Here is a 26335-nt window from a genome sequence, read left to right on the forward strand (position 1 = left end):
CCATATATAACAGTTGCATTCCCTCCCCGCCTCCTGCTACCAGAGACACACTACTTACACGCAAGCCGAAGTAGAGTAGGAAGAACACATTGAAAGCCATGTCGATCTGTAATGTGAAATCTTTGTAGAAATTCTGGCAGGATTCTATTGGGCTATTTGAAAGAAAGAGAAATCAGAATAAGTTTTCAGTATAGGAGTTTCTACTCTGCTGAGAACTGTATGCATTTCATTAAAGACCTTGATTCAGAAATCATGTTTCTGTTTTCCAGTCCTTTACAAGATACAAGCAAGCATTTCAAAAGAATTATTTCATTCATTCAGTTAGTCATTCATACAGTGTTGATATTCACCTGTTCAGGTAATATTTGAGAATTAACATGCAGATACCTTTAGGAGAGGACAAGCAGGAGAATACCTCAGGATAGCTTAACCTCACATTAACCCTTAAAGAACTGACTTCTTTCTAAAGGAGACACACCTATGATACTTTAGGAAGAAACCTAACAAGCACACAGGTACAGTGAAACATTACATGCTTTTAATTCATGTCATAAGATAAAACCTTTAACAAAAAATTAGTTGCTTAGGAATACATTGCCCATTAGCAACCTGGAGTACTTAGTCTTGTAGAATCCCTTGTTTATAACAGGTTGATTGGATTTTTTTTTCTTTTTCTCACTTTGGGTTTTTTTTTTTTTTTTGGTATGGCTACTTAATGTACTTTATGTACAGTACTATGAACTGAGTAGAAAAGCAGCATAGCCCACTGGTAAAATTAAATAACAAAATAAATTGAAGAATTTGAAGCAGTACTCTAAGGGTTAATTTCTGCATGCAGGTTAATTAAAATACCCTTGTGTGTGTCAGGCAGCCATTGCAGATTTTAGCTTATTATTTTATGCTCTATTTGACAGTGGGACAGATCCAAAGCTTACTCTATACAAACTGGTACTTTATAAATACACTTTTATCTAAGGAAGGTGGTAACTTCCACAAGTATCATCAGTGATTTATTTGTGAGGTTTCTAAAACAGGTTGTTGAAATTACAGTCCAATGCTGTCATCATAGACCAAAGTGAAAATCATGTCCCAATATATGTTGATGTATATACTATATATATATAATGTCCCACAACATATACATATATATACACACATATATTGCAAATGATCATGTGTTCATCACAACTGTAATAGAGGGAAACTAGAACATGTAGATCATTTGATCATTTGGAGCCCTAGAAAACATTCTTTTAGAAAAGCAGAAATTTTTTGGCTTTCTAGATCAAATAAATCACTGAACATGAACATAATACCAGTTAGTATAGCAGTAGTTCTGCAAATATGATGCTAGACTGCCCAACAAGCAAGATTCTACGCGTTATGAATGTCAGTTACCTAACTTAAGGCATAAAGGAAATTACCTGGACTACCAGGTCATTACACATGCAGCCAAATTTTCCATTCCTTGTATACATTTCAGGTCGAACAAGTTAATTACAGCATGCTCTCTCCTGTCTCTAGATGCATGAATGTATACAGCAAAATTCTCCTTGATGTGCAATGGCTTTGTATTTTAAGAAGCTTCAGTGCTACAGGAAATTTTATTAAAATTGTTTTCCAAAGGCTATTTGAAAAGACATTTAAGTTATGAGACACTTCTGTTATAGATCAAATAAAATTGATTTACAAGAGCAGGCAGAAGGGAAGAGAAGCCAAATGTTAACATATAGGACAGCAGACAGTACCTCATACTTTACAAATACAGCTTTAGCTACAAAAACAGTGGATGTAATCTGTGAACCCAACTGGATCATTTTCTGTATGGCACTAATGAGAACAAAGGATCTTGTCAAAATAAGATAGGCTACACACTGAGTCACAATGCACCCTACCAACAGGAAGTACAGAGGAACAGCCCTGCACCAACTCTTAATTCCAGGTTAGGTTCCCACAAAAGCTGTAGAAACTCACTGAAGCTAATGGAATTGCAGAGGCTTATAACAAGGATGGAGAGCAATTTTTAGTTAAGGACAGCTAAGTTGCAGCTAACAGCTGTACTTTTGTGTCACTGTCCTTTTCAAAAACCTGCAAGATCTAACAAATTAGCTAATGAATAATACATCTTCATTTTGTTTGCAAAACACCTAGCACAATGGACCACAATTCTGATTTGGGACTTCTGTTTACCCAACACCAAAACCACTATTTCTGCTAGTCATACCCTTTGAGCTTCCTTCATTTCAGAGATCATCCCTCTCTTTCAGTGTTTAAGTTATCCATTTCAAAGACAAATACAGCATCCTTTCTTTTTTATTTTAAATGATCATTTTTTCAGAAAGGCATAACACTGAACAAATTATTAATTTTTTCACAGATGGATTATAAAAGATTTTAAATGTTCCAATCAAATTTTCAGTTTGGATATTTTTTGCTTTGTTTTCATCAGTAGCTCACATTTGAGCTGACAGAAAAATATGTCCACTAGTGTTTATCATTGCACAATTCAGCCTACTGCAGAAAGGAAGCCAATTTGAAACTCGTCCTTACATCAAGTTTCCCAAAACCAGAAGTGCTATACTTCTTAGTAGTGTACTGGGATCTCCAGGACCAGTAACAACACTAACAAAACTCCCTGGTTTATATTAAAATTACATGGCATGTCCTACAGGATTTTACCCCTGCAGTGCAGCAGAAGTTTCATTTTTGAAGAAGCCAACAGACTGTTAGAAATGTTTTTACTCCCCTTCCATGTAAGCATGGTTTCACACATTTATAACACAAAAAGACAGGAGAAACTATGATGACATCAATGAAATAGCATACTAGCAATGACAGGAACAATTTAATATAACTGAATAAAAAATAAAGTAATGATGGAACTCTAAACACAATGGGCTCCTCCCCTAAAAAAGTGGCAGGATCAATAGCCCAACAACTGAAGTGCACATCTGGTAAATGAGTGAGCTAGGGAGGGCACCCCACCAGAGCTGCTTTTCTGAACAGAGGAGGACTCATGGGTGACGTGGAGACTGGAGGTTGTCTTGGGCACAGCAATCACAAAATGACAGGTTTTGATTCCCAGAGAAATAATGAGGGGGGCCAGTGGAACTGCTATGTTGGACTCCCAGAGGGCAGACTTTGGCCTATTTATGATGCTGGTTGAGAAAGACCCTTCGGGTGCAGTCCTGAAGGGTGAAGGAGTCCAGGAAGGCTGGACATGCTTCAAGAAGGAGTTTTTCAATGTGCTGAAGCAGGCCATTCTCATGTGCCAGAAGACAAGCCAGCAGGGAAGATCATCAGCCTGGATGAACAGAGCTTTGGCTGGAACTCAGGGCGAGAGTGCATCATCCTTGGAAGAAGGGCCAGGCAACTCAGGAAGGCTTCAAGGGTGTTGCGAAGTTATGCAGGGAGAAAATTAGAAGGGCCACAGCCCAACTAGAACCTAATCTGCTTACTGGCATAAAAGACGATAAAAAATGTTTCTAGAAATATATTAGCAATAGAAGGACAGCTAAGTAGAATCTCCATATTTTATTGGATGTGGGGGAAAACATAGTGACAAAGAATGAGAAGAAAGCTGGGGTACTTAATACCTGCTTTGCCTCAGTCTTTAATAGCAAGACCAGTTTTCTCTGGGTGCCAAGAGTCCTGAGCTGGAAGACAGATGGGGAACAGAATGAAGCCCCCATAATCCAAGGGGAAATGCTCAGTTATATACTACTCCATTTAGACACCAGTCAAGAGGGCTGCATGGAATCCACCCAAAGGTACTGAGCAAACTGGCAGCAGTGCTCACCAAGCCACTTTGCATCATTTATCAGCAGTTCTGGTTAACTAGAGAGGCCCCACCTCACTGGAAGTTAGAAAATATGACAGCTATCTACAAGGATCAGAAAGAGGATTCATGCAACTTCAAGCCTGTCAGCCTGACCTTGCTGCTGGGGAAGGTCATACAGCAGAACATCTAAGCGCCATCACAGAGCACATGCAGGACAGCAGGGGATCAGGTCCAGCCAGCCTGGGTTTATGTGAGGCAGTGCTGTTTGACCAATCTGATCTCCTATGACAAGGTAACTTGCTTGGTGGATGATGGAAAGGCTGTGGAGGCTGTCTAGCTAGACTTTAGTCAAGCTTTTGACATCACTTCCCACAGCATTCTACTGGAGAAACTGGCTGCTCATAGCTTGGACTACCTGGGTAAAAGGCTGGATGGCTGAGCCCAAACAGTGCACTAAATGAAGTCAAATCTAGCTAGTGTCTGGTCACTAATGTCACTAAGGTCTCAGCTAGTCCTGTTTAATATCTTCATCTATGATCTGGACAAGGGAACTGAGTGCACCCTCAGTAAGCTCACAGATGACACCAAGTTGGGTGTGAATGTTGATCTGCTAGAGGGTATGAGGGCTCTGCAGAGGGATCTGGATAGGCTGGATCCACAGGCTGAGGTCAATTGCATGAGGTTCAACAGGGCCAAGTGCCTTGTCCTGCACTTGGGTGACAACAACCCCATACAGTGCTACAGGCTGGGGGCAGAGCAGCTGTAAAGTTGTTCATTGGAAACAGACCTGAAGATGCTGATCAACAGCCACTCCACCATGAGCTAGCATGTGCCAAAGTGGCCGAGGAGGCCAATGGCACCCTGGCTTGTAACAGGAATAGTGTGGCCAGCAGGACCAGGGAAGGGATCATCTCTATGTACCTGGCACTGGTCAGGCCACACCTCAAGAGCTGTGTCCAGCTCTGGGCCTCACACTGCAGGAAAGACAGTGAGGGGCTGAGGCACGTCCAGAGAAGGGCAACAGCTGGTGAAGGGTCTGGAGCACAAGGGGGCTGAGGGTGCTGGGGTTGTTCAGCCTGGAGAAAAGTAGGCTCAGGAAGGACCTTATCACTCTCTACCACTCCCTAGATGGAGGTTGTAGCAAGGTGGGGGTCGACCTCTTCTCCCAAATATAAGGGACAGGACAAGAGGAAATGGCCTCAAGTTTTGCCAGGGGAAGGTTAGATTGGATATTAGGAAACAATTTTTCACTGAAACATTGTCACGCATTGAAAGAAGCTGCCCAGGGAAGCGGTTGAGTTACCATTCCTGGAGGTATTTAAAAGACGTATAGTTGTGGCACTTAGAGACATGCTTTGGTGGAGAACTTAAAGGTTATTTCTAAGATAAATGAATCTATGATTCTCTCATTTTTAAGTACTTTGAAAGAGCATCTTCGATTATCTATACAATTTTTACAGCAAATCTAGTAGCTACAAAGCCCAGTTGTACAGTTATAAAAGGCATAAACTGCTTCAATGAGAAGAGTGACTACAAGAGTGGTAACAAAATAATTCCATACATAGATGGGGCAGAATTTTGACAAGGTGTTCCCAGCATCCTTAAAGCTGTGTTGCAATCACCACTGAAGCCAACACTCTGCATGACACTTTTACCACAGAATGTACCACTTGTCACTTCAATTAAAAAGAATTTACTGCTGTTTAAAGAACTATTTTTGTCACCAGTTTACATCATGTATTTATTATTCTTGCTTATTTCTGGTTGGCTTAAAATGTTTCTAATGCATTGAAATGTTTCTACTGGAATTATTTGTCGAATAGTCATAAAATGAATGGGAGAGGGAAAAAATGCTTTTTAATGTTTTCTGAAATTGTTTCTGTGAGTATATTAATATGAAAGTTCCCACAGGAGACTTCATATATTTCCAGGATTTTTGAAATTGCAACACAGTTGAAAATATCTTGAGTAGCTTTTACTTTATCATTTCACCTCTTCACAGGAGCTGTAAAGCCCACTGCAAACTTCAGATCAGAGCCTTAGTACGAAGTAACAATCTCTGTCACAGTGCAGTCACTGCCATTATGACCACACAGAAGTAAGGAAAAGGAGTTCTATGTTCATTCAGACTTTAGACCAGCTTTGCAATCATAGTGATGGCTATCCTGAATGATTTTACATAAAATGTTCCCCACAATAATGGGAAAGCTTTTGTGCACCCAATTCAGCACTTGAAATAACTATACAATATGCAATTTACAGTTCTCATTCTTCCTAGGTATGAAAGTGGATTCTTGTATTTTTGGCACATCATGTCAGTCTGCTCCTAATGGGTTTTTGCTTTTTTTTTTCTCTTTTATTTTGTCTCATTTTAATGACAAGACATGCAAAGACTAAGATGGATGCCAATTCTTACCTATGTATATTTTTTAAAAAGGGAAAACGTTAATTTTAAGACATATTAATCTAGCTACATTTTGTCAAGTGTTTTGAAGATATGTATGTAAAGCTTTCGTAAACCACCACAGAAGAAATTTACTTCTACCGTAACTTCACAAAAGTACTAATGAGAATATCTTACCATGGCCTGCTACAACTTTGGAACTTTAAGAAGTTATTGAAACTTCTAGAAACTCAGAGAATTTTCCTAATTTACAATTTCAATTTTTTCAAATCTGCTTTCTGAATGGTGGAGGAAAAGCCAAATCTATTACTGAAAATAGATAAAAATATACTTTAATTCTGAAACATGGATTTAGAAGAAACAAAGATTTTAGTTATAGGCTAGCTGTGTTGAAATTACTTAGAATAGGAAGGAATTTGGGCCCAGCTAGAGTTAATTAAAATAGTTAAGAGAGCTGGACCTGAAATGGGTTTTAAGATGTTAGTAACTGATTACCAAATAACTGATGATCTGTCATTTGTATGTTTGCTCAGCTGTGCTTAGAACGAGGAATAGAAACATTGATAAAAGTTGGTGTAGGGAACAAGGACAATGACCAATTTCCTCCCTTGGTGGGAACCCCTTCAAAAGTCACGCAAGAGGAAACTTAGAGGCCACTAAAGTAATTAGGATTGTTAAAGTTCAGAGAGGCAAAAAGGTCAAACTGAGGAAGATGAGTTACTTCATCTTCCTTAGGACCACTGACCCAATTCAAGACCACCGACTCCATTCGGGACACACACTACGCATGCTTAATGACATTTAAGCTCATTTCCATACGAAGCAGAGAATGGGAGGTGTTAATGTTATGAATATGCATTTGTATTTTGGATATTCATCATTTTCGTAAATAAAAAGCTTTGTGTTTGCTTGGATTGGGGCCCTGTGTCTTAGGGAGCCATCCCACACAGTGCCTGGCGCCAAATAAAACATGCACTTTCTAACTCTAAACTGTTAGAGAGTTTGTGTCCGTCTCAGTTGGATATCGATATTAGATCGATATTCATATTTTGGTAAATCAATTCTTAGTATTAATGAAATAAAATATAAAACTTAAAAACTGATCATATGAAAAAGAGGTAGGTTCTATTTCCTGTATTCATGACAGTTTTCAAACTGCACAACAGTACATTACATTAAAAAACCAGTAAAATATGCAGTTTCTATCAGAAGGAATGTCCACTGATGAGAATAAATTTTAAAATTAAATTATAGTTATGTACAGAAATACCAGTTGATGCTGCTAAAGCATAAATAACACAAACATTTAAATATTTGAGAGAAACTACCCAATACTTAGAAGTTCATTGGTATTGCATCATTTGAAGACATTCCACTCACTTTCCGCTTTCAAACTGCATTTCAATGCAATTAATACGTATTAATTTGGGCATGTAAATTTTCTTTGTTCAAAAGAACAGTGCTACAGTGGTTTGGTGTTTTTTTTTTTTTTCCAAACTATTTTGTTTTACTGGAAGCTCCTCTGTAATGTTGAATTCCCTCAAATTTACTTCTAGAGCAAACCAAATTTTATGAAGTCTAGAGTAAAAAAATAGATTAGATATGACAGTGTCTTTTTACACTCTTTTAATACATATTCTGTACAGCAAAAAAGAAAATTAAGGTGTTATGGTTAGGCTTTTTAACTGTGTATCAGTGACGTACTAAAGTAAAACTATAGAAAAGCCACATGTACCATTTAGTAAAAGCAATTTTCATTCAATGCAGAAGAGTTTGCTCCTTTAACTACAGTTTAGTCACACAGGTCAGAAGGGAATAAGCAGTTAAAATCTTCTTTACTGAAACAGGCATGAACATCTAGCAAAATTATTGACACAGATGTCTATCAAATATATACCTCCGGGAACAAATACCATAATTAAAACAAATCACCAAAACTAATTTAGAATCAAAGATGTCGAACATCTTAAAAAGGACAGAGAGCATAACATACTTTTTCTTACTTCAAGTGGCTTTCATTTATTAACCCAGTGAGTCCCACAGTAAGAAAAAAATTATTTTCTCACAGTATCTATAATCTTCTAAATGCAAGATGCTTTGGTAAATGCATCTCAGTTTAGAAAGCCTTTCTTTGAGTCATAGCACCGGTAAAGTTTTTGATGGCAAGTATCTTCTAAATCACTTCACTCCCCCTTGACATGATGTGGTGCACCACTGGGGAACTTTTGCTGCCAGCATTTTCAGTTAGTGCTGCAGGAAATGCAGGCAGAGTGAAGTTGGTTTCCTTCCCAATAAGGAAGGGCAGCCAGCTGGATCACTGGAACAAGGCATTAGTGACAGCGAGGTGAAGACCCATTTTGCCTGTAGGAGAAGTGCCATATAATCTGCTGTCACAGCCCTAAGACTTGGGTCCATAAAACTCTATGGGATCATTACATCACTACTTAGAGATATTTTTCTGAGGTTTTGCGCACCTGGAGTGAGTGAAGGAGATGAACGCGGAACAATCCCTTTTCTCACCGAATTTTGTAGATAGTTATGGCCTGATAGCTGAGGATAACGTTGTGACCATTTCTTGTGTCTTCTTACATTATTCACATTTAAATACTATTTGAGTACTCAACCTCCTACATCTAAATTCTTAGCTAACTGTTTCTGCTATACACACACACACACACACACACAGAGAGAACTTTCTGCTCCCAAATTGTTTCAGTGTCAAATCCTGGAGCTTCTTGGGGCCTTGCCAAGTACTTTTCTTTTAATTCTCAGTTCTGACTCTCCTTTGTTGAATGGATTAAACCATATTTGTCTTTCCACTCACAAAAAACTCCTCAACTTCAGCATGTGATGAATTTATTTTGGATTACTTTGTTTTACTGTCTTTGTTTCCATCTCCATTTCTGCAGTCTACACATGGAGTGGTCTCCCTTCTTCACTTTGATATGCACCTCTTACATTCCTTCTGAAAATGCTTTGACTTGGGCTATACACACTTTGAATGACATCAACACTCAGAATCCTCTTTGTTCAATTTTAAAATAAATAAAATATAAACCTGATCGAAATAAAAAAAAACCCCTGTCAAATAAAGTGAAGTAAAGCTATCTTCCAAGATTTCTTAAATTGCTGCTTAACCTACACCTTGTAATTTGCAAGTACCCTGCTTTTCAGAAAAAAAACCCAAGAACAATTCAAATGTCTGTCCTTACTTCCCTTTCCTAATTTTTATTACACCACCTTCTGTTATTCTTTAAAGTCTGACAGATCACAAGCTGGCATTAGAATATTACCCTTCAATTTCTAACCTAATTAAACAAATGCACCATGACTCATCTGTTCTGCAAATGCTTTCTAGAACTAAGCCCTTCTGTGTAATCTCCCTACCCCACTGGGGAACCTTGACAAGCTTTTAGACTAATTAGGGGTAAAATAAACAGGTTTCCTTACTATCCATCAAAAAAATTCTAATACCAGAAGAAAAAGCAAGAACAAAACCAGATTAATCTGAATTAAATTGGTACAGCTGTGTCTTTTAGTAAAGATTTTTCTCAGAATGAGAGGGTTTCTTTTCCTTTGGATTCTTTTACTTCTCTGCATCATGTTATAAAGAATGGGGCTTAAAAGTTTTTGTTGTTATTTTCCCCTTTGACTATATATATATATATATATATATAAAGATATATTCAAATGCTGTGATTTGGCAGTTTTTAATGCAAAATTTAGTTTAGAAATTAATCTAGAGACGGATTTCCAGTGTGAAAGAAAGAGAAGGTCCTCATTTTAATTTCTGTCACATTCACATATAAAATTAGGAGGCAAATTTAGTTGGTACAACTGCAGAACTAACTATGCTTTCCTGATGCCCATCTAACACTACTGACTTTTACAGAGCTATTTGCAGCTGGCAGCAGACCGTGACAGAGTCAAGTAATATTGCTAGTAACTATTTTACCTAAATGAACTAATATAACTTTGTAAGGTTCACTATAATGTGTCAGTTTTCATCTTTCTCAAGTTTTCCAGTAATTTTAAGTACATCATGCTTCTTCACAGACTCCCTAGTAAAATATAAGACAATGTACTACAGCACTCAAGCAAAATTAAATTATCTTCCTCAGCCCAAACACAAAATCGTTTATGATAACAATATACTTTTGCTTATAATTTTATATTGAATTATTGGATATACAGGAAAAAAATGCATTAAAATTGCTCACTCTGAAAAAACATAGTAAGTTCCTCAGGATGTGTGTATATTCACTCCTGTCTGCAGCATGTGCCTTTTCTAATTTTACAACCAGAAGTCAAAGGAAGGTCCCTGAAGAACAGCTGAACACCCAGGAACTCAGTGCTAAAACAGGCGTAAGTGAATGGCCCAGAATCCTTCTCCACAACTTCCAAGTTCTTGCAGCAGCATATAAAAAGAGAGCAGGAGCTTTCCTGCAAAATACACCGGTAAGATTTTCATCCTAAAATAACTTAATTTGAAAAGGTTTGCTGAGAACCACATAGATAAGCAGAAAGAGCTTATTATTTTGTGTTATATTTCTTAATTGCTTATCCTGAGTTAAGAACACTGGCAACTAAAAATAGCATGACATTACCTTGACAAAACACTCTCCCTGATGACAAATCAATTCTAGGAAAATGAAAGAGCAACAATGCCTGGGACCACATTTTTAATTAAATACAATGGATTTAATTTTAATAAAAAGGATTTTGGGTGAGACTACTAACATTCTAAAGAGAAAAATACGAGTATACTGTTTCAACTAGCCTACTTTTTGGACAAATTTTAGTAAGCCACTTTAGTTTTATCCCTTATACTGATTGCATTACAGAAAGATTTGGTTTAACTGCATACCTTATTTACTAAAGCTGACAATCTTGCATGTCTTCTTCATAATGCTACCTTTTTATTACTTCTTGTCTAATTATTACTTATTATTTTTAATCAAAGTCTATCTAGGAGTAATAAGTTGTTGTAGGTGCTTACCCCAGAAAAGAGAAAATAATTGGTAACATGAAAATGCTAGCAAGTCATATGAATACTAATCCCTTTTCCATGTTGACATTGAATTAACAAATGGAAATTAATAAAGTTAGTGAGAAGTGTATCAGCAGCATAAAACTTTTTCAATTACAACATATAGATAAACACTGCAGTAGATTCTCTGGGGAGTTTGATGCCTTTTCCTGGTCTTAAAATCAAGAATCAAACATGGTTAGAAGGGAAAAAGGTATTTTACCTTGGTATTGATTTTAAGGATCCTTACGTGCACCCGTCCAGGTCGAATGCACTGAAATACACACCACAATGCACCCCCAAAAGATCTGGTATAACATTACAGGTCTTATTAATTAGCATATCTATCCAAAATTCCCCAATGAGATGCTTGAATGAGCCCCCCTCCCCAAGGAGCCTTCCCCTGGATGGTTCTATCTTAGTTTACAGAATGTGTTCTGGAGAGGACCTTGGGGTCTGGGGCACACTAACTCTTACCTACAAAGCTTCTAAAATGTTTAGTCTCCTAGCTGAACAAACAAGTCTAAGAATGTAGGTAAAAAGCACTAAGAATACAGAAGTTGTAAAAAGGTATAACAGGGGTGTAAAAGAAAAGGCAAAAAATCATCATGGCATCAAGATGGTGAATCTAAGCTTTTTAAAACAGTAAAGACTTTCCAGCTTGGGTCATATGGACCACCTACAGTCCTTGCACTTGCATGAATCAATAGAATGATCTGTATATGAGGTATTTCTAAGATCTCCTCCTCTTGTAGAAGAGGGCCTACAAACCACTGAACTCCTAGATAAAAGTGTCTGTTTGAATAAATTTATCTGTAGCTACTCTTACCTTTCAGCAAAAGGAAGAGTGAGTGAATTCTTGAAATTCCTTCCTCTATTTGACGTGATTCTGGTTTGCAGCTGCCATCTCTTAAAATTACCCAACAGAACTTTTCACACTTGATATCCACTTTCCTCAAAGTCAGTTTTTAACAGCCCACCATCATCATGCATTTCCAGCTCCAACTACTCCTCCATGTCAGTGCCTTTTATTATTCTATTCTGTTGGTACTGTCATCCAACTTTTAAAATTCTCCTTCATCTGATTGAATCATTTGAAAAAATATACACAATGAACAAAAATTAGAATGTTCTTCATCTATCCTCTTTGCTTGCAAATTGAAATTATTTTTTCTTTTGTATATCAGCAAAGAACTGAGCTCTAATGTTCTGCTTGATATGCATAACAGATTCCTACAGATGACTTTGAATATACTTTCCATACATTTCTTGATAGCATACATACTGTAACCTTAAAAAAACTAATGCTGTCCTATGAAATTTAGTCTAATTTCAACCATTCGAACTGAAAATGACAAGAGTACCAGATAAACTGGAGTGTAAAAATACTTACAGTTCATTCATCTGTCTGTCTTTTCTGGAATTCCCTCCTGTGATAGTTTGATAAAAAATATCTCTCTACTCCCTAGTTTTACTGAGTAGTAATAAACTTGAACCTAAGGTATATTATTTGACTTTAACAACAGTGAATAATGTAAATGAGCAATGGAAGTCAGAAGTATTATAAAGTGGTAGAAAGTTGACATTACATTACTGGATCAGGTTCTTTGGTCAGGCTATCTAATAGCATGACCCAAATCTATCAATAACCCTAAAGAACTAATCACATTGTGTTAATAGTAATTCCTAAAGCAGTCTTAATATATAGTTACACCAGGTAGGATATATTTTTTCCTATTTCAAATGAAGGCGTAACACGAACCATGTAAATTCCTTTAAAAAATCTACATAAAACTAGAAAATATATTAGTCCCAAACAAATTTGCATAATTTCAGACTCTCCCTCTCGTTCCTCATGAGGACCTCTTAGCCTTACCTACCCCATCAGTTTAAGGGTTCTTTAAAGCACCTTTAATTAATACCCAAGGTACAATTAGGGTACCTCAGGTCATGCAATTCAGCTGCTCCCCTTCCAAACTATGAGATGTGCAATATATCCTTGTAAGCTGTCACAAGGAGCCTGTATTTGTATACTTGTTACACTTTACTAGCAATACTGAACAGGTGACTTGAAGAGAAAAACCTTTCAACTACCAAGAGTAACCATTTAAGATCTTTGATTACACCCTGAGCATCACAGTATAGCTGTTTAAATTCCTCTGCCTTGAACCAACTCAGGGCATAATCGAGGCCACATTCACTCCCAGCATATATTAACCAGTTTCCCTTTTTTTTAACCTAGACCCCTGAAGAGTCTTTATTGCGTGTACATTTTTCAAGTGAAACACGTTACACAGTTCCTCTAGCCATAAACTCTCCTGCTGTGGTTTAATTTCCACAACTACGTAACTGCAATCTAGTAAATTTTCCTTCTTAGAAAAGTTTGTGTTACAGCTCTAGCAGCTGTGGGACCTGATTATTTACCACCACTGTCTTAAGTGCAAATTACCATATTCTTAAGGCAAAATGCTGACTCTATGAGAGGCTCACTGAATAGCCACATTTACTTCGCAAAAGAATAGGAAAAGTTTAAACAAAAAAGAAATTAAGAAAATACTTAAACTTTTCAGACAAATTAGCTTGAAGCCTGAGTGGCAGTCTCACCCAGTGGTTTTTCTAAATGGGACAGGCAAGGCCCTTTTCAGGCAGATTAATGGCACTATGCCTTTCTTTTTCCCCAGTAACTTTATCTCCATTAACAAATGGAATAAGAAATTGCCTGCAGCTGTAGCTGTTGCTCAAATCAATTATCAGAAGCCTGATATAAAAGTACTTTACATCAATATAATAAGAGGATTATAATAATGTTAAAAAATTAATATATAGTGGCCTTTTTTTCTTAACACCTCTCAAAATGGCTTGCACTGTAACATCCATCACCTTTTATCCTGGCTGCTGTGCAAGAGAGAATGAGTGTGTAGCTAAGCTCACACACTGAGCTACTGGAAAGTCAAAAGGACTGGTATAATTATCCCATTTGTACTGACAGCAGGAAGAACTTCATGTTACTGTACAGATATATGTCTGACCTGGTTTCGAGTACTAAAAGAATTTTCCTTCATTTTAAGGGGGGAAAAAAGGTAACTGCCATTATATTGACTCTAGGAGTAATATAAAAAAATAAAGTCCTAAGTAAGTAATCCTAAAAAATACGCATTGTTAGGGAAGCACAGTATCAGTACAAGGGTGGCATGACAACAGTTGTAGAAATTACTTCCCTTTTGTACTACTTTGAATATATATTGTACGTTTTCATTAAGTTACCTGATTAAAAGTACACACTAAGCACATTATTTTCACTTTATATATACACCTGTTTTCTATCACCATTTTTCAAATATCATAACATTCTATATTATAGGCCCTCAAAGTTAAACGTACGGGATCAATAGTACTTATTCATCAAGATGAATATTAATTTGAAATCTGTACGTTAATTTTGACACCAAAGAGCGCACGAAGTGTAACTTCTGAGCATACACTAAAGACATGCACTGACCAACAGCACAAGAAAATTTTGTTCATACACAATGTTTCAGGTTAGTTCCCAGATTTCTGTTTTATCATTTTATCAGGAAAAAATAGGATTAGCATTTGATCATATCTTATACCGTGCTGATGAAAGGTTTATTTGAATACATTTAAGAACATATGAACAACAGGTTGCTTAGAATGGTCACCATGTCATTTGTAAAGGAAATTTCAAGCAGTGTTACAATTCTTCATATGGAATGTCACCGTGTATTTTGTAAATCAATACATTTTAAATTATTTTACATGTTATTTATCATTAAAATTCCCCAAAACCTGTTGCAGTTAAAATGCTTCCCCAATTCTGAATTTCAATAAATGATAATTTACAGTCTTACCTCTTTTCACTGTCACCTGCTGCTGAAGCTGACAGCAGGGAAACGTTTGTCTTTCTGATACTACTGGCACCACTCAGTCCTTGACACAATAGGCTAGTTAGTACATCCTTTCCTCCCCACATCTTGACCACACCAAAATTGTGCACCTAGTCAATAGACTACTGTAATACACTGGAAATTTTAAATACATAGACCTGATATATACTATGTCCTATTCATTCTATAATAGCTTAACTAAAGTTAGTGATAAGCGTAATTTGCATTTGCTCAAACTTTCTAATGTTATGGTTTTGTCTTTGTTTTTAATTCCATTTCATGCAATTAATGCTCTAGACTGCATTCAGTGTATACATCATTATGGTAAGCACATTGGCATGCACAGGCAATATAAGAATAGATTATAATTAATCCCATAGACAACCAAAAAAAGGTGAAGTTGCATCATGCAATGAAACCAGCTTGCCCTGGGCTGCCATGCAGAAAAAAACCTACATCAATGAGTCTGCTGTACGGCTCCTAGGTAAGAGTTGACATGAAAGAGGTGAGTTATTTCAGCAATGAAGTCACAGGCTGAGAATGTTTATACTACTGTAAACAAAATACTGTACATAGCACCAGTATTACTCAGGGATGGGGGAGAAGATGCTTGGAAAGGAAGACAAAAAGGATGAGAAAGAAGAAGAGGGAGGAGGAATTATAAATTACAGTAACCAGTCTGAAATCCAATCAGTTCTTTTAAATAAGCATTTTGTCATTTCATTCAAAATAATTTCACTTGAGCTTTCAAAGCAAACCTGAATTTTCAGTGTATTTTGAAGAAAAAAAAATGAGATAATGAGATACAGAGAAACTTCAAAAATGTCCAGCATGGTCAGTAATTGATGAATAACTGAAGATCATAAACACACAGATATGCAGAGGTGAATTTTTCAATGCAGTGCACAGGATCCAAAAAACCACAAGTTTCACTGATTTGAATGCATAATCAACCAAACTAAATGAATATGGACAGTGAAAGGGATGCATTGATATGAGCAATTAATTTGGCCACCTTCTGCTGCTTTTCTAGTAAAAGACATCTCTGCTGAATAAAGCAGGGTTTTTTCAGAACTTGTGTTGAATTGCCTTTACCTTACTCACCTTCTCAGCTGCACTGAACATAACAACGTGACCGGAATTAGAGTGACCACCTAGCCTGTTCTAAGCCATGTACATTAGGCACAGTACTGCAGAGCCTGATTCCAGAGAGTTCAGAAAGACATAACCGACCAGGTAATTTAGTTTAATGCAACATTCACTTAAAAATGCTACCCTGTGATGATAAAAGCACGATTTTGTAACATCATATTATTATGTGTGTTCCATTACAAAAGGATTTGTTCCATGTTTACCAATAGGTATACAGCTTTCAAGCAATTTTTCTTAATTACCTTTAAATGTGTATTATCAGTCTATTTTTTGCACAGTTCCCAAATATATAAACTAGTTACGCAGGGCAGCAATTCACAGAATGCCAAAACCAGTTTTATCAAGAAAACTAAATTTCACCTACTGTATAACATTTTTAATAGAATCTATTGTTCCATTTGCAGCACAATCACTTCTGGTATCTTTGTTTTTATACACTAGTAGCTTGGTGAAATACTAATCTTTTTAGTTAGTAAATTGTCACAGAAATTTAGATCAAAATAAAATCAAATAATTCACAGTAGAAGTAACTTTCTCTTGAAATTTCTCAGAATATTTGCTGAGAAACCTGTCAACATCTTTTGAATTTGACAGGTAAAAAAACCCTCAAAATTGTATATTCCAGATATAAAACCTACAATTGTACTATCTTATATAGTGAAATTCACATTCTTCTTCCAGACAAACACTTCTAACCTTTCCACAGGGACAGAACTTTCAGTGAAGACTCATACCACTTTTGGCCACTGTGTGCTATTTAATGAGGCTAGTAGAATATTTCATTAACTACATATTAAATGTGTCAATATTTTCTTGGGTGTACAGGTATGCACTTACAATCTGTTGCACAGTGCATGCAAATGTTATTGCCTGAGAAGGTGGTTACCGAGTCAAGAACAATTAAAGCACTGCTAACAAAGCCAGAAACTAGTAAATTGCTTAAGGCAAGCAGATGAGGAGCCCAAAAATTTAGGACTTGAACTCACAGACTTCCAAAGTGTACCATTCAAATAGCTACTGTACAGTCAGTAATAGGAATTCTGGCATACACAGTATGTACTATAACATATATGTATGTATCACAACACAAATTATTCATATTATATATGTATACTTTCCCATTGCTGTGGAAAATAAAAATCTTTCTTATCTTACTTGAAAAGCATCGACTTAGCAAAAGATGAAAAGCATTCTTTACATTTACTCTAAATAAAAATAATATACCAGTAATCTTTCATTCAGGTATGATAGAAAAGTCCTCAAGATCCACACAGAACACAAAGCTGGTCTTAGTTCTACAATCTCAACACTCTGAATATGACAATGTAAAAACAAAAGGAGAAGAATCATATCCTTGGTATCTGCTACTAAAGCAGCAGAGCATGACAGAAGCTATGAATGCAAGGATCTCCAAAGATCAGGTTAAATCACAGTTTACCATACATCTAACTCAACAGTTTATTGTCCTGCAAACAGTGATTTTTTGCTATAAAACCAGCTAGTCTTCAGAGATTCAACTATTAGGTTTAAGCAGAGATTCAGTCATCTGTTTTCAGATTGTTGCTAGGAAGCAACCTCATGTTAGAAAAGTTTCCCTGTTTCAGCTGGAGAGAAGCTATCAAACTCATTTATTTTGTTAGAATCTAAAATAGCAGGAGTTTCTCTCTTTTGGTATAGCCAAAAGCCGTAACAAACTACATAGTTCACACAAGTCTGTTGCAAATTATATAACCTAATCATTATGAAGGATACTGTACTATTTAGAATAAATGACCAGAACTATCAAATTTAACTAAATTTCTGGGATATTTAGCCCTGGAGTTAATTCCTTCCAATGCTTGAATATAAAACTCCTTTAAATAAATCAACTACTGGCAAAGTTTAGTTTGGCAAAACAAGGAATCCAACTCTAGTTTTCTGTTTTGGGGACTTGGTTTCACTCAACCAGGTAAATGAGTTAATAAGTTTAAGATTTCTGAATTATTTCACTGAAGATGGCCATAAACAAGTCCCTGGAACAACAGGGTGATTGGATTAATGTCCATTAACCTCTGGTGATTTGAACAATTGCCACTGCATTTTAGCTACAAAACCAAATGCATTGAAGTTTCAAATTTTCCCTAGGCAGCAAAGCTTATTCAACTCGCATCAGACATTCACGTTTATGACAGAGAGCTGGGTTAGAGAAAAAGCTTTCGTTCCCATGAACTAAGAGTGCCTTGAGAAAAGCCTTGAGATATCGTGCTAAAAGAGTTCTCAATGCATGTACTTGGTCATCCTTTCACATCCAGGGCAGAATAACACCAGCCTGTCCTGATTGCTGTAGCTGTTTATTTCACTTCTGTCCCCACCTCAAGCAAGCCCATTACTTTTCCTTTCCAGAATTCACACACTTCCCAGCCAGTCTCTTTCATATAAAGAAAAAAAAAACCAAAACAAAACCCACACGCCACCATCTCCCTAATGCTCTAATTCTTCCTATAAACACCATTTAAGGACCACATGACAGTCTGCCTCTGTCTGCCCAGGACTTTCTCTCTAATGTGATTCTATACTTGCAGCACTTTCCATGTAAGTGAATGAGCACAACAAATATTACCAGCTGCTATGTTAAAGCACAGGCATAAATCTCTGGCTTTGCAGAATGCGTGTTTGGGATAAGGTGTACAACCACTGCACATGCGTTGGCGTCAATTTATGAAATGTCACAGAAAAAAATAGAAGATGAAAAGTTTTCCCAAAGTAAACATTGCGAAAGGGAATTTAAAAAATAAGTTAAATCATTTAATATCCTCTGGAAGAACCATATCTGCACAAATACTTGCCAAGGGTAGAGCACTGATATAACCAGGAAGTTTGAGATACTAAAGGGAAAAGAAGGACAAGTGATACCAGAATCCAATGGCTTAGCATCCAAATCTGAGTCTAGCCAAGGGCTCAGGGAAGCTCAGGATAAAGGTAAGAATTGTAAGCTATAACTTATTCACACTTCGTTTCTACTAGAACATGGTTTAGCAGGATTCTATGTTGCTCACTGAAAATACTGTAAAGAGTGTTACTAAAATACTCAAAACACCTTTAATCACAAAGGGCTTGTCTATACAGAAACAAGAAGAAACTATGTGAAGTACACTGGAGAACTAGGAAGAGCAGTGTCCCAGGACTTCTGGGAAAAGCAAGTTTGGATAATGCAGTAAGGATCAAAACGTAGACTTAATAATCTATCTCTGATGAGGACTGTAAAGAACATGTTTCTATTCAGTAACTGTTTATTAGTAATTGCTCACTGCAATGATCATTAGCCAGTAAATAAACTAGTATGATAGAAGATATGCCAAGATTTTGCTTTATGGAACAGTTGAATCCTTAAGTATTCTTAATAATGTTAGATTAAATCACAGACTTAAGTTACAAACCATGTATGACAAACTTATGCACAGTATTATTGATTAGCATGTCTGCACCCACACCATCTTATCACTATTGCGAAGTCCTGGACATACTGGTCTACACCTAAAGCAAGCATCTTTAGGAAGACCTGCATCTACCAGAAAGACCATCTACCCAGATGTGTTTTCTTTATGAGACTGCACAAGGATGTTTTTTTAACAAAGGTGTCAGACTGACAGGCCAAACTTTGTTACATGCAGCATCATCAACCCAGGGTACTGTAAATCTTGATGCACACTGAACAAAGGTAACTAGACCAGTCTTAGGAATTCTTCGCAGGCTTCTCTTCATTCTTGTTGCTCATTCAGATGGAACACAGCCTGCTAGGCCAAATATTCTGTAGTTCATTCAACCTCTTCTAGTAGCTGGCCAAGGCCTTAAGATGGATTATACTCATCATACACAATGGCACTCAGAACCAGAGGTTATAAATTACTGCAACTTCACTGACAGGCATGCTTTTACACAAAGTCTGATGGTGAATTATGGCCTTATGAAATACAAGTTGAAAGACATGTTCCTGACTGATTATAACACTACTTCAGTTCCATACCAGTAAATACATATACATATGGAACAACCTCTGTGCCATATCAAAGTTTGCAGTTTCATGTATTTTGAAAAACTATACAAGCTCTATTCAAGAAGTATTTTTGTTTCATAGGTATATTTCTTCCCTTTCCCAAAATGTGTTATTATTAATGTAGTTATGGACAAAAAAAAGTTTTAAGTCTCTTAAACTCCCTCCTCTGACCAATTTTTGAGAAAAATTGTCAGCATTACTCTTCTGTATGTGCATCAAGGACCACTGCAGTGAAAAATGTTTAAGAATGTAATACTATGTAAATGTGTAACTGAAGTGTCATAGGTAATTAAATTCAAGCACAGCTAAAATAATCTGTGAACTTGCAAAGTATGGAAAGGAATAATTTTCCTTTGATAAAGACTGGCCATATGCCATAATTGGTTAGGTCTTTCTCTCTTACAAATAACACGAGCAGCTATAATGAGCAGCATAATTTTATTATGTCAAGGTGTATATTGTACAGTAATTAAGAACCAAAATATTTGGGGGTTTTCATACAAATGTGTAACTCTACTTTCATTTTGGATGAACAGCAAAGACTAAACACTTCATAAGAAATAAATTACTGTACTTTTTTTTAGTGCAAAAAGATCTCTGTCTTTAGGATCTATGTATTTAAAAATCTAATCCTTTTCTGCCTAGTCATTTATTTTGAGTGTACAGGGACAGATATAAAGTTTAAGAGAAAAAAAAATCAAAGACTTGAAGCCAATGTAGTTGTGAGGTGAATAAAATAGGGGAATACTTACTCTACTTAAAATGTTTCAATGTTTTTTCCATTAACTACAGTTCAAGTTCAGGATGTTGCTATAAATTACATAACAGAAATATACATCACCCTAAGTGATTGCTATACATTGCTCTAAGTCCTGCATTGCCTTCTAACCTATTGTAAGAAACCACAGGACATTTACAACATGTATTAATGGACTACCTTTTTTGATATTATGTTAGCATAACATTAGTAATAGTCATTAGAGCAGTTATATATATAGTAATTAGAGATTAGTAATCTACTGGATTGACAATTTTCATGGCCAGTATTTTCTGAGAGATTTCTCTTATTTTCTTCAATCCGCTTGACAAAGTTCAAATCTGTAGAGCAGAAGGTACACACTGCAACTCAATTTTCCTCATTTCTACTTTTTTCCTTGTGAGAAGATAGATGACAGTGTCAGAAAGGTGGCATGATAGTCTGATGCAGTTTTTATTCACAAGTACACTCCAGCTAGATTGACTTGTATGGACATTTTCACATGCATTAAGATCATAAATATATGGATATTAGTATTTCTGAAAACAGAAATGTATTAATAATAAATACCTCACGCATCAGGAGAGGAGACACATGAAAAATAAAAATTCTACATATGATTTTAAATGGACATTTGCTTATCTGAAGTACATATTGAAGTAAATTTGAACTACATTAGAACACAGACAAGTTTAGTCCAAATAAGACTGAAACTGTTCTCTGCATTTTCTCATTCTATGTCAGCAATGATATAACTAAGTACAAATATCAATTGTGTGGTCTAGGGAAAAGGCTTATCTTTTTCATTTGTTACCTAGAGTTGAGATCAACTGCTCTTTTCTGTACTGAGGTATGGGTGAAATTCTAGATGTAATATGTCATTATATGCAGGGGGCATTTTCTGTTTACGTTAGAAACATGTTATCTGTGAGAGTATGACTAGCACTTCAATAGTAGAATAGAACTCATTCTATTTTAGTTCTTGATTCCATAAACCTACAAAAGGCACTAAAATTGTAGTGTTTTCACTAAGAATTAAACCTGAGCTTACAGGCAAACAATACCCAGATGGTACCAAGACTTAAAGATTTAGGAAGCCATTTAATCACTTGTCTAGCCATAAGAAAATCATGTCTAATATTTTATTTTCAGAACTTTGAAAGTACCAATAAAGTTATTCTTCCTTCTTCAACAAGGCTAAATTTTTTATTGTTGCAACCATCTGTTAGTTTTTAAGAAAGAAAGAGTGACTGGGTTTTATATCTGGTAACTGATTTGACAACAGTGGTTCTAGAAAACAGTATTCAATAAAACTTCAGAAAGGAAAAACAGAAGTTAAGAAGGCAATCACTGAACTATGGCAGGATGTGGCAGCAGTTTGCTGCCATCCTCACGCTGTCTTAATCTAAGATTTATGTAACGGCTGATCTTCAGTATTAATTGTATACCTGAAAACTGACTCCAGCTTTTACCCAGTTGCCTATTTCTTGGAAGCTTAATATCCCAAGGAAAATCTGATATTAATTTGCCAATTCTCATTTCTGAATAAGACACAGGTATAGAAACTAATATGGAAACACCATTGCCCACATTTACTCTTCTGTTTCTCTGAGGCATCTTAATGATGCAAAGGAACAGAGAAGGACAGAGTTCACCAAGAGATAGCCTGCATTCATTGTGTAGTATAAAAAACCTTTGAAAAATATGAGTAAAATATATAAAAATATACATTAAAATATATATTATATATAAAAATATATATTTTATATATAAAAATATATTTTATATATTTTATCATGAAGAGACTTCCTTCATCACTTCTTCTGTTAAGGTAAAATGTTCTCATTAAAGGTTAATGCTCCTCCTTTTTCCTCCCACCACCATCTTGACTCGTTATAGGTGCAACAACTTTAGCTGAAAATGAACTTGTGTCTAGGATGTCTCTTCACTTTGAATTCCTTTATAGACTGAAGGGACACAACTTTTCCAATTATTCATATACTGCAAATCACTGTAATATTTATTTCATTCCAAGCTAGATTACGTGACTCCTTGCAGGGGAAATGAATAGCAAGAAGCTGGAGGGAAAATTAACCTATACAAAAATGTCCTGATAGCTTTAAGGCCTTTTTAAAGATAATAAAGCCCCAGAGACAGTTGAAACAAATATTAAATTTTGTACTATCTGAACATTAAGTGCCCTTTCTTGAGGGGGGGGAAAAAAAAAACCTTTGGTGATAGCACGAGGAAATGTACTTGAAGCATCTTTCCAGCTGGTTTAAACATTTCCTATGAAGCTTAAATTCTTTCCTGTGATATTTTCTCTGCCATTTACAAATAGATAAGGCTGGCTGATCAAGTCCTATAGAAGAACAAACACAAAACATACCTTATTCTTAGAAGACTCTTCAATTTAACATGACTTTCATGTCTGAGAACAGACATGAAAGTGAACAAGAAGGTTTAGAAGAACTTGTAACAAAGGCCCTGAGGACACACCCAAATCTTATTGAACACTCATTGCCACAACCCCCACACCCTTTGGTTCCTTCCCATCTCATATATGTTTCAGCCAACAAACTGACAAAGTCCCAGCTGGAATACTATAGCTTTCTTGTATCTCTTGGGAATAAAGACCTAGCTGCATATGAACTTCATAGAACTACTAGCTGTATTCAGATGGCAGTGCAGACAGTGAGAAAATGAGTCAGTTCTGCTCTCTCTTCAGCTGCTTTGGCTGCTTTGCCCATCACTCAAACCAAAATGCTGGACAGTGCATAAGCTATCGAGTCAGAAGAGGCAGAAGATGAACTCAAGCGAACAAGGGAAGTACCACAGACCCTTTCCTACTCCCCACAATATTTTCAAGGAATGATGAAAGTAGACTGGTTTCATACCTCTCTCTAAATGTAAGCGAAGTCGATTCCTGTCTCCATTTTGTCACACAAGACTCTACTCAGTCTGTGCCATGCTCTCCACAGTGGCAGCATGCTACTGCAAGGGTAATACTTCCCTTGCTCGCTGCAGCACAGCAACAACTCTTTAGGAAATACTCAGGTACAGAGACAGGACGTCTGCCTATTAATAGCTCTGCTTGAGCTATGATTACACTTTTCAATACCTGCCTTGTGAAACTGATATCCTGATCAACATATCAGGACAGTGGTACCAGCAGTTAGCATTTTCCAACTCCAGGTTCCTACCTGCTGTTTTCTTTTGGTTATGAGCTTTAGTTCTTCACCCAAATTAGTAGTTTGAAAGATAAATAGATTTTATTTATTTTAATAAACCACAATTGAATCCCTCTCCTCCTCTACTAAAATATCTTTTCATGACTTTATTATAATTAGGACAAAGATTTAAATAAAGAGCTATGCACCTGCATGGAATCTTACAGCCACATGCCATGAAGTTAATGCTCAGAATATTAATTTGCTTAGCAGGCCTGCTGTCATGCTAAGTTCTATTTTCATTGTGTGTTACCACATTTGATTGCCTGAAAATGTTTCCTTGGATAATTTTGTTACTACCCAACTGTTCCTTCATGAAAAGTTTTTTTTAAGTACTACATATGCATTTTTATGTACTTCACAGACTTTTCTTCATACTGTATCACCTACTTGGTATCCTCTGAGAATGCCAAAAAATATGTAACTCCAAAGACTGCTTTTCAAGATGTTGAGAAAAAGCAATCTTCAGTGTAATGTCTGCCAATTTTTAGATCTAAAACTCAGAGAATGAAAAATCTGTCTTTAAATAAATGTTGTCACTCTGTGAAATATACTCCGTTTCTTCCCTCCCATTTTTGTGGTATTTTACCACTAACCTGTACCTGTCTGCTTGTTTACTCAGATTTCGGACTCAATTTGCTGTTCTGTTCTTCCTCTAGGCATTCACAGTTTTGGGGGTGAGGGGTGTTTTTTGTTTGTGCACAGAGAAGAGGAAGGCTCCAAATATTCATCAGGTACCAGGCTTTGAGTGAGGCACACATTATATCAGAGCAGTCTCCACAGACTTATATCTCATGCAGGCAAGTAATTTATTTTCATTTACCTCCTGCCTGAGAGGTTATTTCACCGATTAATCTACAGAGGCAGGTTCATTCCTGTCTCTCCAAACCCGATAAAACTGTTAGTGTCATTCCTAATCAATACAAAAGAAATCCAATTTACTTTTCAATGTTAGTCACTTACATGCAAAAATCCTGTTTCTCCATAAACCCAAGTTTTATATATGTAGCAACAAGAGTCAGAAAACTCCTTTTTGGTGTATTAATCAAACTCAAACATGTATCAGCCATTACTGAGATTCAATGTAAAACTTCCAAAAGGCTGTCAATATTCTGTTTGCTGTTGTACCACTGGCTGGTGTCATCCTACCCCAGCACCTTGGTTTCAATTTAGTTATAGATTATTTCGCTGACAAGTACAGACTTTGCCTAAAATGTGAAATGTTTTGTGCTTGACAGCTCTATTGATTATGATAACTAAGAACAAATAATAAGAACAATCATTTAAACAATTCTTTTAATAGAGCTTGTCCCTCTCAATAGCAAACATCAATGAGACAAAATAATTCCTAGCAGTTGGAGCAGACTTTGCTTTGTGTTTTGTAAATTGTTCCCTCACTTTTCAACAAATATTTGAGAAAGACAAGATTTGTAAGGATAGACATTAATGGTCTTCAACCAGCTTTACAAAATAATTAAAAGGGAATTCTGCCAGATTTGCACGATGACAGCAGGCATTCACTCCACCAGCTTAATCCCACTAACTAATGCAGTGTGCAAAATTGCACAGGTTACAGCATGGGGGTTTGGGAGGGAGGGGGAATTGGAGGTGGAGGGGAGCCTTTTTCTGAACGAGAAAATCATAAGAAACCCTAGTGACTGGAAGTAAAAAAATATACCTACACAACTCTATGTGTCTGCAAACAAAACCAGTCCATTAAATAGATAAAGTCTCAAAGAAAAAAGGTGTTTTAATAATCTCTCTGCCTTCTAACAACTTCTGAGAGAATTTTTCAAGAGCAAGTAGAATAAAGGAAGATACACTGAAAGCACCCTTGATAATATAGTATATCCAGTTGTCACACTCTCAACTTTACAGATAGGTAAATTTACTGATTCTTAAAAAGTTCTTGTGAAACTCAGCTTCATAAATTGGGAGGGGAAGGAAGTAAATATGTTTAATGCTCTGTGTGATCAGAATACATTTATTTGACATTCAGTAAAAGGAGCACACACAATATTTTTATAATTTAAGCAATCTTCTC

At 36.3% G+C, this 26335-nt stretch overlaps 1 protein-coding gene across 50 annotated transcripts in view; it reads right to left on the reverse strand.

The window, feature by feature from the left end:
- KCNMA1 (potassium calcium-activated channel subfamily M alpha 1) overlaps positions 1-26335 on the reverse strand; it is a 439613-nt gene that overhangs the window by 183265 nt on the left and 230013 nt on the right. For all 50 annotated transcript variants that reach the window (XM_048311474.1, XM_048311473.1, XM_048311468.1 and 47 more), the window contains one exon: positions 59-152. In XM_048311474.1, coding sequence (XP_048167431.1) covers positions 59-152 — 94 coding nt within the window. The remainder of the gene's footprint in view (positions 1-58; positions 153-26335) is intronic.

Source organism: Corvus hawaiiensis, chromosome 8, assembly GCF_020740725.1.
Source record: "Corvus hawaiiensis isolate bCorHaw1 chromosome 8, bCorHaw1.pri.cur, whole genome shotgun sequence".
Taxonomy (NCBI): domain Eukaryota; kingdom Metazoa; phylum Chordata; class Aves; order Passeriformes; family Corvidae; genus Corvus; species Corvus hawaiiensis.